Below are 14,377 nucleotides of genomic sequence, written 5' to 3'. Positions count from 1 at the left end.
AAATTGTAAATACATGTGACTAATATTATTTTCTTTTCTATTTTGTGCATGTTATAAGTTATAAATAAATATAAACGAACAACACTAACCCAATAACATTAAATCTAAATACCAAAATGATTAATTTACTGTGTTTTTGTTATTTCTTACTCCTGTTTTTAGGTATTTGGCCGAATAGTGATTAAATATTCGGTATTCGGCCGAATACCAAATAGTAACTGAATAGTTATTACATCACTAGTAATTATGTATAATTAAATATTTCTTGGAAAATTACAAAACTAAGCAATAAATAGTAAATATAAATAAAAAACAAAACCTTTAAGGTTTTGTTTTTATTTATATTGATTTTAATTCCAGTAAGAAAGTATTTTATTTATAAATAGTAAAATATTAATTACACAAAAAAATAACTTTTATTCCCTTTACCAAAAATTTCATTCTCTAAATGTGTGTTGCAAAATTTAGAGGATGAAATTGTTAATGAAGGTTGTGATGCAAAACCACGACAGCTATCAGTAAGAGTTAAAATTTCATCATTTTTCTGTATAATGCATTATTATTGACACTTAAAATTATTGATTTGAAAAAATTATTATTATAGACAATTTATAATTTTATACAAAATAGCAGATTAAAATTTTATATTACATTATAATATTTAATATATATATTTTCCATTTTTTATTTTTGTTTTATTAGGATTACATGTTGCCACCTTCCCTTCCAATGCAAGTGGTTGTACATAGGTACTGAACGTGGCAATGTTCATGTTGTCAATACAGAATCTTTTGTCTTGTCTGGATATGTTATCAATTGGAATAAAGCTATTGAAATGTAAGTGTTATGATTCGTATTGTTAAAGTTTATACAAGGTCTGTTCAAAAAGTATCGGACCTTTTTTTTTCCGCGTAAACCAATGATGCGCGAGAGGCCTTTTTCGGTGGAGTTGTGGAGGGGACAGTCATGCACAGCCCTGAATTTTTTCCCGCCTGCAGGAAGCGTCAGTCGTTGGCAATCGGCCTATGAGTGAGGTCATGTAGTGCGCTCTCGTCGGATTCCACTAAGCTGGAAAATGACTGAACAACGTGAGCAGCGATATTACATCAAATTTTGCCAAAAACCTTGGCGATACCCGAGCGTAAACCATTCGCAAGATTCAGCAGGCTTTCGGGGACGATCCTCGAGGCCAAAAAAAGCGCGGCAGGTCCGCAGCAATATCAAAGGTCATATTGACAGTTTTTTCGACTCTCGTGGGGTGGTGTGTCGTGAGTACACACCACGAGGCCAAACCATCGCAAAGGAGTACTACCAGGAGGTCCTTCGTCATCTTTGTGATGCTGTGCGATGCAAACGACCGGATCTGTGGTCGATCAAAACTTGGCAGCTCCATCGTGATAACGCATCTGCCCATTCTGAGCATCTGATTTGGGCTTTTGTCGCCAAACACAACACTCCTGTGGTTCGTCACCCTCCGTACTCTCCCCACATGGTTCCGTGTGACTTTTGGCTATTTGCCAAGCTGAAAATGCCGCTAAAAGGAACCCGAATTTAGTTGAGAGAAGACATCGTGCGAAATTCGACGGACCAGCTGATGGCCATTCCAAAAGATGCGTTCCAGCAGTGTTTCCAGCAATGGCAGGAACGCTGGGAGAAGTGTATACATTACCAAGGAAACTACTTTGAAGGGGATTAGGATTTTGTACATCAAAATCAATAAATGTATTTTTGCCGACCAAAGGTCCGATACTTTTTGAACACACCTTGTATGTATTTTCTTGTGTTTTTAACTAAAAATTATCTTTTGTTGATACTGTTTTTTCTGCAAACATACAAATCAAATAAGAATATTGGATAGATGTTGCAACAGAAAAATATTAAATATATTTATTGTGTGTGTGTGTCTGTGATAAAACTCTCATTAATGGCACAGCATGTAAGATGGCTGCAAAGTAATATTTATAAAATTTGTGTTTTCCAGCAACATTACAGGCAAAAGTTAATAATCTAGTGATTCATAATTTATAAAATTGTAGTAATGTAATGTTCAACAATCATAAAATGATTAGAAATAAGGAATGGAATTTGTGGCTGTTAGGCTTAAAAATAGAGACTGTACAGTGTAATGTACATTCAGATTCATAAGTTCTGTTTGATAAAGATTTGGTGGAATGTTTAATTTTTAATTGCATAATGCTGTCTGATGGCCACAATTAATATGATGGTTACACTAGTTAAACAGAAGTTTGTAAGATCTGCATGCATTTACAAGCTGGCTTCAACTGATAACATAATTACCCAGAAATGAAAAGAAAGAACAGGAAAAAAATATACTGGAAGAGAGGAAAAGAAAAGGAGAGAAGATGGTACAGGAGAAGATTAGAAAGGAGAAAACAGGTGGTGTTTCATAAGAGTAAGAGAATGGATCAGAGAAATGAAAAGTGGCAAAGAAAGAAATTAGTAAGCAGAGTAATGCAACACCAAAATACCAGAGAAATCAAAAATCTTTTACTTAAACATTTTTATCTATATACAATGGATATTATCAGATTCAATTAAAAGAATATAGAAATAGATGAAAATATTTGTTTAAATATTTTTTGATTTTGCTGGTTTTTTTGGTATGCTGCATAACTCTTCTTATAGTTCTTATCAGTATCTTTGCAAAAGAAACCAATGCAGCATCTAGGGCTACCTATTGCTGACATGGAAATAACTTGCCCTTTATGTGAATACAATAAATGGATACAATGCCATGTTTGTGAAGTTTGGGTGCATAAACTCTGTTCTGCAAATTATGGCCAGAAAACTGCCTACCAATATTTTTACAACTAATGCTGTAACAGACTTTCTTCTTTATTGTAGCTCAGAACTCTAATGTTTTTTTTTTTTAAATTTGTTTGCTTTAAATAATTTTAGCTGTAAGTTATGCTGAAAGTTTTATGATAAATGATAATGCTACTTAATGTAAAATGTTAAAATGTGGCCACCATTGAGTACCAGGGTTTCCATCATGAAGTTAGTCCTCTATAATGGCCACTTTTTTTGGTAAATTATAAATAACTTCACAACAACTTAATTAAGTTGTCACTTTGCAGAAAGATAGCTTCAAATTCCGTATAAACTGTGTAAATGAAAATGATTCATTTGTAAAATACTTGTTGAACAGTATCTCAAAAAATGAACATATAGAGTCCTCTTTGGACGTTCTATCTTATACACATTAAATAATATGCTGTTTTGTGGAGGATTTATTTTAGACAGGTTTGAATCTACGTGTACATGGTGTGTTTGTGTGTTTATACACATACGAGGTCTGTTCAAAAAGTATTGGACTTTTATTTTTTCCGCGTAAACCAATGATGCGCAGGACGCCTCTTTTGGTGGAGTTGTGGAAGGGACAGTCATGCACAGCCCTGAATTTTTTCCCACCTGCAGGAAGCGTCAGTCGCTCGCAGTCGGCCTATGAGTGAGAACATGTAGTGAGCTCTCGTTGGATTCCACTAAATTGGAAAATGACTGAACAACGCGAGCAGCGATATTGCATCAAATTTTGCCAAAAACCTTTGCGATACCCAAGCTAAAGCATTCGCAAGATTCAGCAGGCTTTCGGGGACGATCCTCGAGGCCAAAATAAGTGCGGCAGGTCCGCAGAAATATCAAGGTCATGTTGACAGTTTTTTCGACTCTCGTGGGGTGGTGTATTGTGAGTACGCACCACAAGGTCAAACCATCGCAAAGGAGTACTACCAGGAGGTCCTTCGTCATCTTTCCGATGCTGTGCGATGCAAACGACCGGATCTGTGGTCGATCAAAACTTGGCAGCTCCATTGTGATAACGCATCTGCCCATTCTGAGCATCTGATTTGGGCTTTTGTCGCCAAACACAACACTCCTGTGGTTCGTCACCCTCCGTACTCTCCCCACATGGTTCCGTGTGACTTTTGGCTATTTGCCAAGCTGAAAATGCCGCTAAAAGGAACCCGATTTTAGTCGAGTGAAGACATCGTGCAGAATGCGATGGACTGGCTGATGGCCATTTCAAAAGATATGTTTCAGCAGTGTTTCCAGCAATGGCAGGAATGCTGGGAGAAGTGTATACACTACCAAGGAGATTACTTTGAAAGGGATTAGGGTTTTGTACCTCAAAATCAATAAATGTATTTTTGCCAACCAAAGGTCTGATACTATTTGAACAGCCCTCGTATATACATAAACATACATATACTTACATTAAAATGGAATATTTTTTGTTTAATAGCAGCTAAGTTATAAATCATAATTAATGCTATAACTTGAAGGATTTGCTCAACTTTATGACTGGACTTAGCTTATTTTTACTTTGTTATGATTATATTTTGTCTGTGCAATGCAATGCAAAACTATTTCTGCCCAGTTTTGTAGACTAGATAGTTGTTTCCTAGCAGTTACAAATATTTTTAATAACAATTTTTTTTAACCAAAATTAGTGCATGTGTCAAGTCTAAGAAATGGTGTTATAAAATAAATTTACAGTAGAGCGTCGTTTATCCGAAAGTCGGGTATCCGAAATGTTGGTTATCCGAAAGAATTCCAGTTGGCAAATTTAAATTTTCGCTAGTGCTGTGGCACTGCAATCTTTGGCTATGTCTTGGGCTACTCCAATATTTTTTATGTTTGTGTATATGTTTTAGCTGGCAGCACTGACACTTTTGTGGGGTGTTTTTCTGAACACTGTGTGTCGTGCTGAATCGAACGTTTTTGATACTAGATTAACATCTAAAGTATTTTTGTTTTATATTTTCAATAGATTTATTTTGTTTGTAAAAAATAAAGAAATAATTTTTAACAATACAATAGCCACGATTATTGTTTTAAAAAGTTCACGTTAGGCTTAACATCGACGAAAATTCAACGCAAAGCGACACGCAACGGAGAAAAATTTCAACATGGGATAGGTTAATATATTTTTTTGTACATAATCAGTTATCCGAAAAATAAGTTATTCAAACAACCCCACTCCCCAATTGATTCGGATAAACGACGCTCTACTCTAATTTGATATACAGTTATCTCTTGTACAACATGATACTTCTACAACATGATTGGAAATTTGGGAGATATTCCCCATACAACGTTGCTTCCAGTTTTGCTCTAACATGGTTTAAGAATTCAAAAACTCATTCATACAAAATTTCACAATTTTAAGTGCAGACTTCATTATTTGATATTTTGTAATTCAAGTAATCATACATCTCATCTCAAATTTTCCCAGGATTTTACAATATTGAAATTTTTAATTTTTGTACCTTTTGTTTACTTTAATGAAAACTGATAGTAGAATTTTTTTATTCCTTGTACTAGCTTTCATATCAACCAGGTATTGTTGACATTGCTTTCACACATTAACATTTAAGATTGTCACTGTGTTTTGATTTTATAGATTAATCTTCGTATTTAGTAAAGTTTATTTAAACATTTTTGGGCAAGTGTTATTAAATGTTTATAACTATAAATAAGTGATCATTTGTAAAAATGAAGAATGAAATACAGAGGTATCTCTGTACTCAAACTGTTCCCACTCGGACAATTTGGTGTTTAAATGCAAATTCTGGAGGAAAATCACTTGGTACTTGACTGAATAAGCGATGGCCCCCTAGAACAAATTTTTAATTGATAACGTATAATCTATAAAAATTATTTATGATAAAAATGAGCAATTATTTATTGTGACACTGTCACAATGCTAGATTGCAATTTTAATTATATTTAAAATATATGCTTTACACATCAAATTAGTACTGTCTTGCTCCTGTACTTCATACTTTCCCTGCTAGTAACAGTTTCATGCCATCATCTATCTAACTTCTTATAGGAGAAAATTTTTGAATTGAAATTATGGAAAGAGAAAAAGACAACAGTGGGAATTTATAGGTCTATAACTTTTTCAAATTGCAGCCCAATAAGAGAAATGAAGACATTGCTGATATTTCTGACTAAGATAAAAAAAAATGCTCAGGTGGTGGTGATATTTTATAAAATGAAAATGCCCTTTAACTAAAATTAATATTAATGTGTAATACAGTACTTATAATTGTGATTTTTAGTTAATTATTGATTGCTTTAATATTGATTTTAATAATATTAATTTTTAGTTAATTATTGATTGCTTTAGTGACAGTAATAGAAAATAATAGTATACTTTTGTTAACTTTTGGAACCTAACCCTATGTTTTGCATTAGTCCTTTGTTTCATATTGGACAGATTTGTATAACATAGTACTTTTTCAGAATATAACTATCGTGTTATACGAGGGATACTTATATTCTCATTTTTTTATAAATAAGTTACAAAATAATTATGAAACATTTTATGGCAAAATATTTACATTCTCTCTCTACATTCAGTAACAAGAGAAGCAAACAATGTTATCTAGTTTTATGTTAGTCTAATTTGATGATAGTTAATTAAGGGCTGACTAATAAGCAGTAAATTGTCAGAACTAGGCAATTAAAACATATTCTATTGGTATTGACTATGAAAAGGAACTAAAAGATAATAAAATTATATATACATTATTCTTATTTTTCTGTTGAATATTATTTGAATATTTAATTTACATATTTTAATTTTTTATTTTATTTTACAAGTTATATAAAATTTATAAAACATGTTATTAATTTGTTTATAGATCACGAAAATCTCATCCTGGTGCTATTGTACATCTAAGTGATAATCCATTGGATCCTAATAAGGTATTGTGGAAACTTTACATTAAATATCTATCTCTTACTTTATTTTCTAAATAAATATTTAGCTTTGAAATAAAATATTGATTAATAGTATATATTGAATGACACGGAAATCATAACAAAGTTTCCAAGATTTTGTAACTCATTTGCAACTTTAATAGTAAAATTTCATTCCATTTTGCAAATTACAACTGATTATCAAAATAAAAAAATTAGAGAACGAAACATTTAGAATTCAGATTGGTTTTTATAAAAAAATCAATAATGTGATACAGAGAATTTTTAAGTTATCAAAAATTGTTTGTAATAAATGATTATAAGAAATGATCTAAATAATACTTCTTAAGAGATTTTTTAAAAATAAATATTATAATATGAAGTTAATTACTTTGCTAATCTAGGAATAAATGGATTATTGGTTTTAACAAAACTAGTTTTATGAATTTTGTTATTTTTGCTTGAAATTTTTGAACTTAAAATTATTTTTATAGTTCAAATGTGTGGTTCTTAAAATTTTTGATTGATATTTTCTGAAATTATGTTGTCTCTGCTTTAATAAATAGTTAATAATAGTTAATAAATAAATATGAAGAAATTCATGTTTATTAAAAGTCTGTATAACTTTAAATCAACACGTCATTTACTTAAAAGAAACTCTTTTTTTGGTAAATTTATAATGTATTTGTATTCTTACAGATAATGTAGTTAAAAGATTGAGTTAAGTTAAAAACAGAAATTTTAATAAAACTTATTACATATGTAACAAGAAAAGCTATTTTTATTTGCTATTTATTTTCCTGCTTGGAAATATAGTAATTTCATTTTATACTTTAAAAATATTTGTATTGTATTTCTGAAAATGTAAGGAGAAATAAAATTCAAAATAGTATTAAATTTTTATACAAGATGAAATACAGTAGAACCTCCATTATCCGGACCTCCATTATCCGGATTTTCGATTATCCGGATTGTTCAAAATAAACAAAAATTTTACGAATTTGCTGATTTGCACTTGACGAATTACGACACTGTTTATGTACGTGATGGAATGCATAACTTTTTTTGTTTCAACAACGTCTCACCCAGCACAGTGGTCGTAAACTCTTAAATATATTTTACGTAGTAATAAAAATATAACTTGACATACGTATTTATAAATAATTTATATTCAAATTACATCATTTCTATGACCAAGGGCGGCGTAAGGCATGGACGACGTGGGCCACCGCCTATGCCTCGCGGTCCGAAGGGCCTCGCGCCTCGAAGGTTTATGCATTACTTAAAAGCCGCGAACGCGACGAAAAAATTTTACTCGTCATAAAACGATAAATAGTTTGTCAAATTTTTATTCATAAAAATGCAGTTTCAACTGCTTTTTATTTTATAAAATCCGTCTTCTTGCGCCACCAGAGGGCCTTTTAAACAATAGGTAGTCTGTTAGCGTTGGTCAGTAGTAGTCCAAATTCAATACGAACGTTTGTTTCTTGAAAATTTGATCACGATTTAAATACAGTATTTACTTTTAATATTGCCGATATGTCATCGAAAAGAAAACGTGTTGTATTATCATTAAAAGAGAAATTAAAGTATTTGTTTCGATTATCCGGACTACCTTCATTCCCAATTAGTCCGGATAATCGAGGTTCTACTGTATTTCAATTTTAAAATATTTTTCTGAAATTTTAGAAAATTTTTGGAAAATAGTAATTATATATTAAATACAAAAAACTGTGTTCAAATTAATTATTGACAAGACTATGTCTTGTTTATAAAATCTTACTGCCGTTTTATGTTACCAACATAGAAGTATGAAGGAGTACATGTCGAGAGTTGATATTTGGCACAGAGTATTAGGTGCCCAAATCATTTGGCATAAAAAAAATCCAGACTCGTCAATAGTCAGAGAACCGAGAATAGAGTCAAAATAAAATAAAAAACGGTGATCCTCTTCTACAAACAGGCAAAACAGGCACCTCACCCTACCGAAGTCAAGTAGGGGAGAGTACCACCCACAGTCATTCTAAGAAGTGAACTCTGACCTTAGGACTGAACACGTAGTTTCTTCTATGTTAAATAAAATTTGTAATCTAATTTTGTAAATTTGGGAGTGCTTCAAATATGACATTTTAAATGGTTTTATGCCGTTACAAGTGGGTTTTTTAACATTATCTAGTATAGTAAAATCGTGGGACTGATAAAAATTTGACGTTATATTAGGGATGTCATTATATCTGATAATGTTATAATCAGGTTAAACTGTATATTGTTTGCACAAAATAAAAAAACAATTTAGGATGATACAATAGCCACGATTATTTTTTTAAAGAAAACGGGAAATTTTCGTTAGGCATCGACAAAAATTTAACCCAGGCCGACATGCAACGGAGAGAAATTTTGAAATTGGATAGGTTAATTTCATTGATAATGCATTGTGGATGACCTCATAGTCGTGGCTGACAAAGTTTGAGTGATTGTGCCCAAAAGCAGCAATACCAAAGAAGATTGGAGAATGAGATGTTCCTTGAGAGTCAAAGTGATTTCACTTAGTAGTGAGTCTCCGAGACATAGTCTTGTCCCAAATACGACTTTGCTGTTTTACTTATTTTAGAATAAAAACACAGAACAGTTGAATATTTGCAAATTCAAACATCAAGATATAATTGCTAAAATGTTTATAATAATAAAACTGAAATAAAATTATATTATAGTACAGGTAGACTTCGGTTTACGCCGCAGTTCCGTTCCAACAAAAGCTGGCGCAAATCAAATCGGCGTAAAACGAACCCATATTTATGGTGAGGTATAGGGTTAGGTTCTACATAAGTGAAAAATCAGCAAATAATTTTGATTATTAATACAATATAATACAAAATACAGATAAATTTAATTTGTAAAATGTATTTTATCATAAAATAAAGTGAAATGTTTTTATTAAAAAATTTTAGTTTCGGATCTCTTACATTTTTCGAAAAAAGTATCCATCTTTAATTGTTTACGCTTTTGTTTTCTTTCATTGAGAATTTTGGAATATGGTCGAATATGATGCTCCTTTTTACATTTGCACTTCGCTTCCAATCATTGTCTAACTCACAAAGTTCATCCGTCAAACTTAGTTGAAAGAATATGTTAACCCGATGTAGAGCTACAGATGAGCGAAGACACTGATTGGTCGACCACCGGTTGGTATAAAGTCAGTTTGAGTGGGAAAATTTGAGGTGGCTAAGGAGAGAGAAATATCGTCTGGCCAATGAGAAGTAGATTTGTCTCACTAACGATAATTTGTGATTGCCGGAAGTGCTATTGCGTCGTAAGGTGTTTTCCTGAACGAACTGATACGGGATACATTCATTTGCGCTATGGATTCGGACGCCATTTATTGGACTATTAAGTTTAATATCTTGACTCATGGGTACCTAAACGTTTAGTATTTTAATACTAATTTAATGCAAATGTATAATACCCAATAATATTAAACAGAAAAAATAAATATATTTAATAAAAATCATTGTTTTAACGAATGTACTGTACAATGTTGCAGCTAGGTAAATACGTCAACACTGAAATAAAAATGAGTCTAGCATGCGGAAAATCGGGGAATTATACTGCAAAACGGCGAATTGCGAAGCGGCGTTATTGTGAATCGGCGTAAATTGAACCAGCATAAACTGAGGGCTACCTGTAATAACAAATTAAATGACCAAATTCTGTTGAAGTTTATAGCTTGATTTATAAGCAAGAAATGAATTAATATAAGAAATGTTTCCATTATAGTATTTTGAATGGTGATTTTTAGTTAGAGTAATAATTATAATTAAGATTTTTTAAATAGTGAATTTAATGCATCTAAAAAATGATTATTCAGAAGAGAATTTGTTGGTTTGAAATTTTCAATTTAGAAAAAATTATAAGAAATATAATTAAAAATAATTAATTATTTTACAAAGAATTTCTTTGCATGAAACCTTAGTAATATAGGATTAATTGCTTTTAAAAGTCAAATTATATTTATTTTAAATTAGATAATATATATTTTTAGTAATACTACATTGTACTTTTGTAAAAAAACTGTAGTTAAAAAGTTTTTATATTATAATTGTAATAGAATTAATACAATATTTCTTAAAATAAATTCAATAATTATGATGATGTACAATTTTGAATAAATAAAACCCATTGCTGCAGTATGGTTAACATATACTTATTAATTTTTTTTATTAGGTAAATTGTTATAAAAATATACTGTTGAAACATTGATACTTTATTTACATAAGTGATAAACTATCATTATTTTTGAAAACTGATATTTTGGTATCAATGTTTGAAAACATTGCAGCAATATTTCATTTTTTTAAAATTTTATATCAGTTTTGAGTTGATTTGATTTATATAATAATAATTAATATTTGGAACAGCTATGTCTATGCTGTACGATGTTGGGATTGATTGTCAATGAATGTGATGCTGGTCTGTTTTAAATATTATGTCAATGAATGTTAATAATATTATATTTAAAACAGATCAGCATAACATTCATTGACAATCAATCCCAACATCATATAGCATCATTAAACAAAATCACATACAGCATAGACATAGCTGTTCCAAATATTCACATCATACAAAAAGTGCATATACTGAAAAAATTAGTAAATACTAAAAAGTTTCTCATGAAATGAAGCATCGTGGAGAATAGATAAGGTATTTATGTACTGGTAGTCCTTTCTTACATACGGATCATACTACATATATTACACAGGAGTCTGGAAACATTAGGGCTTCACAGAATCTGTCACACTGCAGAAGACTGCCATACTAAACATAGTCAGGAAATTCTTCAGCTCAGATACATACATGAATAGTATGCAAACATATTAAGTGCTTGTTCTGCAGTTAAGTGTTGACTTTAGTCCAGTGTAGCATTAGACACCAGTGAGATATATTCCATCAGTCCCATTACAATGGTAACTCATAATAAGGGTGGTAAGAGTTATTATTAATAACTCTTGCAAGTTACCATCCCATTTAAGGTGAGATAACTTAGTTTATTAGGACACCACCATAAATGGACAATAACTCTCTAATAAAATTAACAGCAAAGCCTTGGTTTCAAAAATATGGTTTCAGGTTTACAGTATTGTTAATCTGAAAAAATAAAAGAAATTGGAAAATACATAAAATAAAAACTGTGTTAAATTGTATCATTTTCCAAAGTGCACGAAGTCTCACAGCATCTTGCTCATTCCAGTTCTGGGAAAGCTTTACAGTTATTGTAATTCTTTGTTCTGCACTAAACACTGGGATTTACATGTTGCTGTATGGTGGAAAATTTTTCCAATTGCAGATAATTTATCTCCTGTGGGGAAAAATTGTGGATATTGAGGAATAGAAAATATTTGCAGATATGTTATGAAATAAAAAGAAAATTCTGAAACTTCTAAAATTTTTATTATATAGGTATGTTCATTACCTGTGCACCAGGTATTGAGGAATTGAGGAGGTCTGCTGGCAGCACCACTGTCCAGAGTAGTGCTGCCTTGCTTATATAATGTCATGTCCATGTAACATTAGCACTTCTGTTTGTTTCATTTAGACAACTACTTTGCAAACATGAGAGAGAGAGAGTATTAATATTTTTGAAGTTATTTTTTATTATTTATGGTTTTATGCTATATTTATTATACTGTATTTTCACAGATTGACCAACATGCCACATATAACTGGGTGAGATCAGCTTGCTGGAAACCCTGGGGTTACTGACATGCCAGTTAAACTGCAACAAAAAATAAAATTAATTATCTAACAAAACTAGTTGTTAAATAAATGTTAAAGAAAACATTCTTCCAGTACAGTAAAATACTAATGTAATTTGACTGACTGAAATCAGGAAAATAGTTTTCATTTATAGGACAATAAAACAATTAATGGCTGTAGTAGTAGTTAGTGTGGGCTGCACTGAATCTACCCTGATCTAAAAAATAATACTGTCCTCTCAAATTTCACACAAAGCTGATGTTAATTCCTGTAAGTTGAGATAATTTACAGTGAGTTACTGAAATTTGATATGTTTATTTTTGTATTTTTGGATCAAATTGCAATAAAATAAACATAAGAAAAGCACTTTCAGCATTGCAAGAATATTGTACTGCACATCATTAGAAAGAAGACCAAATGCAAAAATTAAACACATAATTGTAGTTTTTTGATGTAATGCTGACAGTTTCAGTTTTAGAATTTTTACCTTTACATACATTACATTTTTATATGATATAACTAGTTTGTTTTTTTCATGTACATTCTAGAGTGATGTATAAGCTCACTTAAACCTGCATTTCCTGGGATAAACTGGTATACCAGTTTTTATTGTACAGAAATATCTGATTTTACAGTCTCCCCAGATAGACTGTCTTGCTGGACAATTGACAAAAATATGGTAATATAATTATTTTTAACAGATATTGCAAAATTGGATGAGATTACAATAAAAGTACCAACTAACACCTGTAATTCAGTAAAAATGAACAAATTTATTATAAGAACAAAAGTTTTCAACTGTCTTTAACAGCCATCTTCAGATTATGGAATGTTACATAGAATAAAATTCAAAAAAGAATTTAAATAAAATAGAACTCATTAAACACATGTTGGTGGTTGCATGTGTAAAAGAATGTTGAAGAAAAATAAATTAAAATAAAATACAAAAACAATATGATAGGGGTACATCTATATGCTATAAGTACAAATAAAATACAAATACAAAAAGAAAAAGCAAAATAAAAATAACTAAAAAATAAATTAAATAATAAATATTCATAAATAGCCTTCCATACAAGTAGTACTGAAGATGTTCTTAAAATTAACAGCAAAGCCTTTCTTAGTTTCTTTGTAAGTTTAAAGGTTTTCAAGATACTTGAGCTATGCAGAAACAGATGTGATATGTAAGAGATGTGTTTTATTGAAGGCCACAAGGGCCTTTATTTATGACAATAATTAAATATTAATACCTACTATCAATAATTAAATGCTAAATAATTTGTCCTAAAGTTATGCCTTAAGTATCATCTTTTATTAAACTTAATTAGTAGCAATAATATAACCCAATGTAATCCAGCAATTTTTGGCTTTAATATATTGGGCTTATATATGTTTATATTTGTACAAGTTGTACTTCAGACATAGGTCTTTCTGCAAAATAAAACTTGGTATTTTGAACTATTTCTTTATTTTACTTTGCACAGTAAAATTGTAAGAGATTGTTGGATTGTATTATATACAAAATAATCATTATGATGAAATTTGTACTGACTAGTAAATCACTTGATTATCTGGTACTGACATTCAGTTTGATTTGTTTCAAAACACTGATAAAGCAAATTCTCATATTAATGCAAATAATGTTTGAATTGTATGCTAAAACCAAATGTTTGAATTGCTGTAATTCAAACATCAGGTTTTAGCATACAATTCTACTGTACTCAGAAAATAGGGGTTAAAGTTTAAGGACACAATATCTAAATGGATAACGTCCTGTGCAAACATTTTAATTTGCATATCAGGGAGTACATACAGTGATGCCAAGTTTGGTTACTTTGCACCAAATTTTTACTGTTTTGGTACCAAAAAATATTTTCTACTTTTTCAAAATCTA

General features: G+C 30.6%; 1 protein-coding gene across 1 annotated transcript in view; it reads left to right on the top strand.

The window, feature by feature from the left end:
* Positions 1–14,377, top strand: part of LOC111625861 (syntaxin-binding protein 5-like) — a 181,612-nt gene that overhangs the window by 127,479 nt on the left and 39,756 nt on the right. The window contains exons 4-5 of the mRNA XM_023369101.1: positions 701–837; positions 6,672–6,735. Coding sequence (XP_023224869.1) covers positions 701–837; positions 6,672–6,735 — 201 coding nt within the window. The remainder of the gene's footprint in view (positions 1–700; positions 838–6,671; positions 6,736–14,377) is intronic.

This window comes from Centruroides sculpturatus, unplaced genomic scaffold (genome assembly GCF_000671375.1).
Source record: "Centruroides sculpturatus isolate CEXI.00-Female unplaced genomic scaffold, Cexi_2.0 scaffold319, whole genome shotgun sequence".
Taxonomy (NCBI): Eukaryota; Metazoa; Arthropoda; class Arachnida; order Scorpiones; family Buthidae; genus Centruroides; species Centruroides sculpturatus.
Note: the sequence above shows the minus strand (reverse complement) of the source record. Positions and strands in the feature narration are given on the sequence as shown.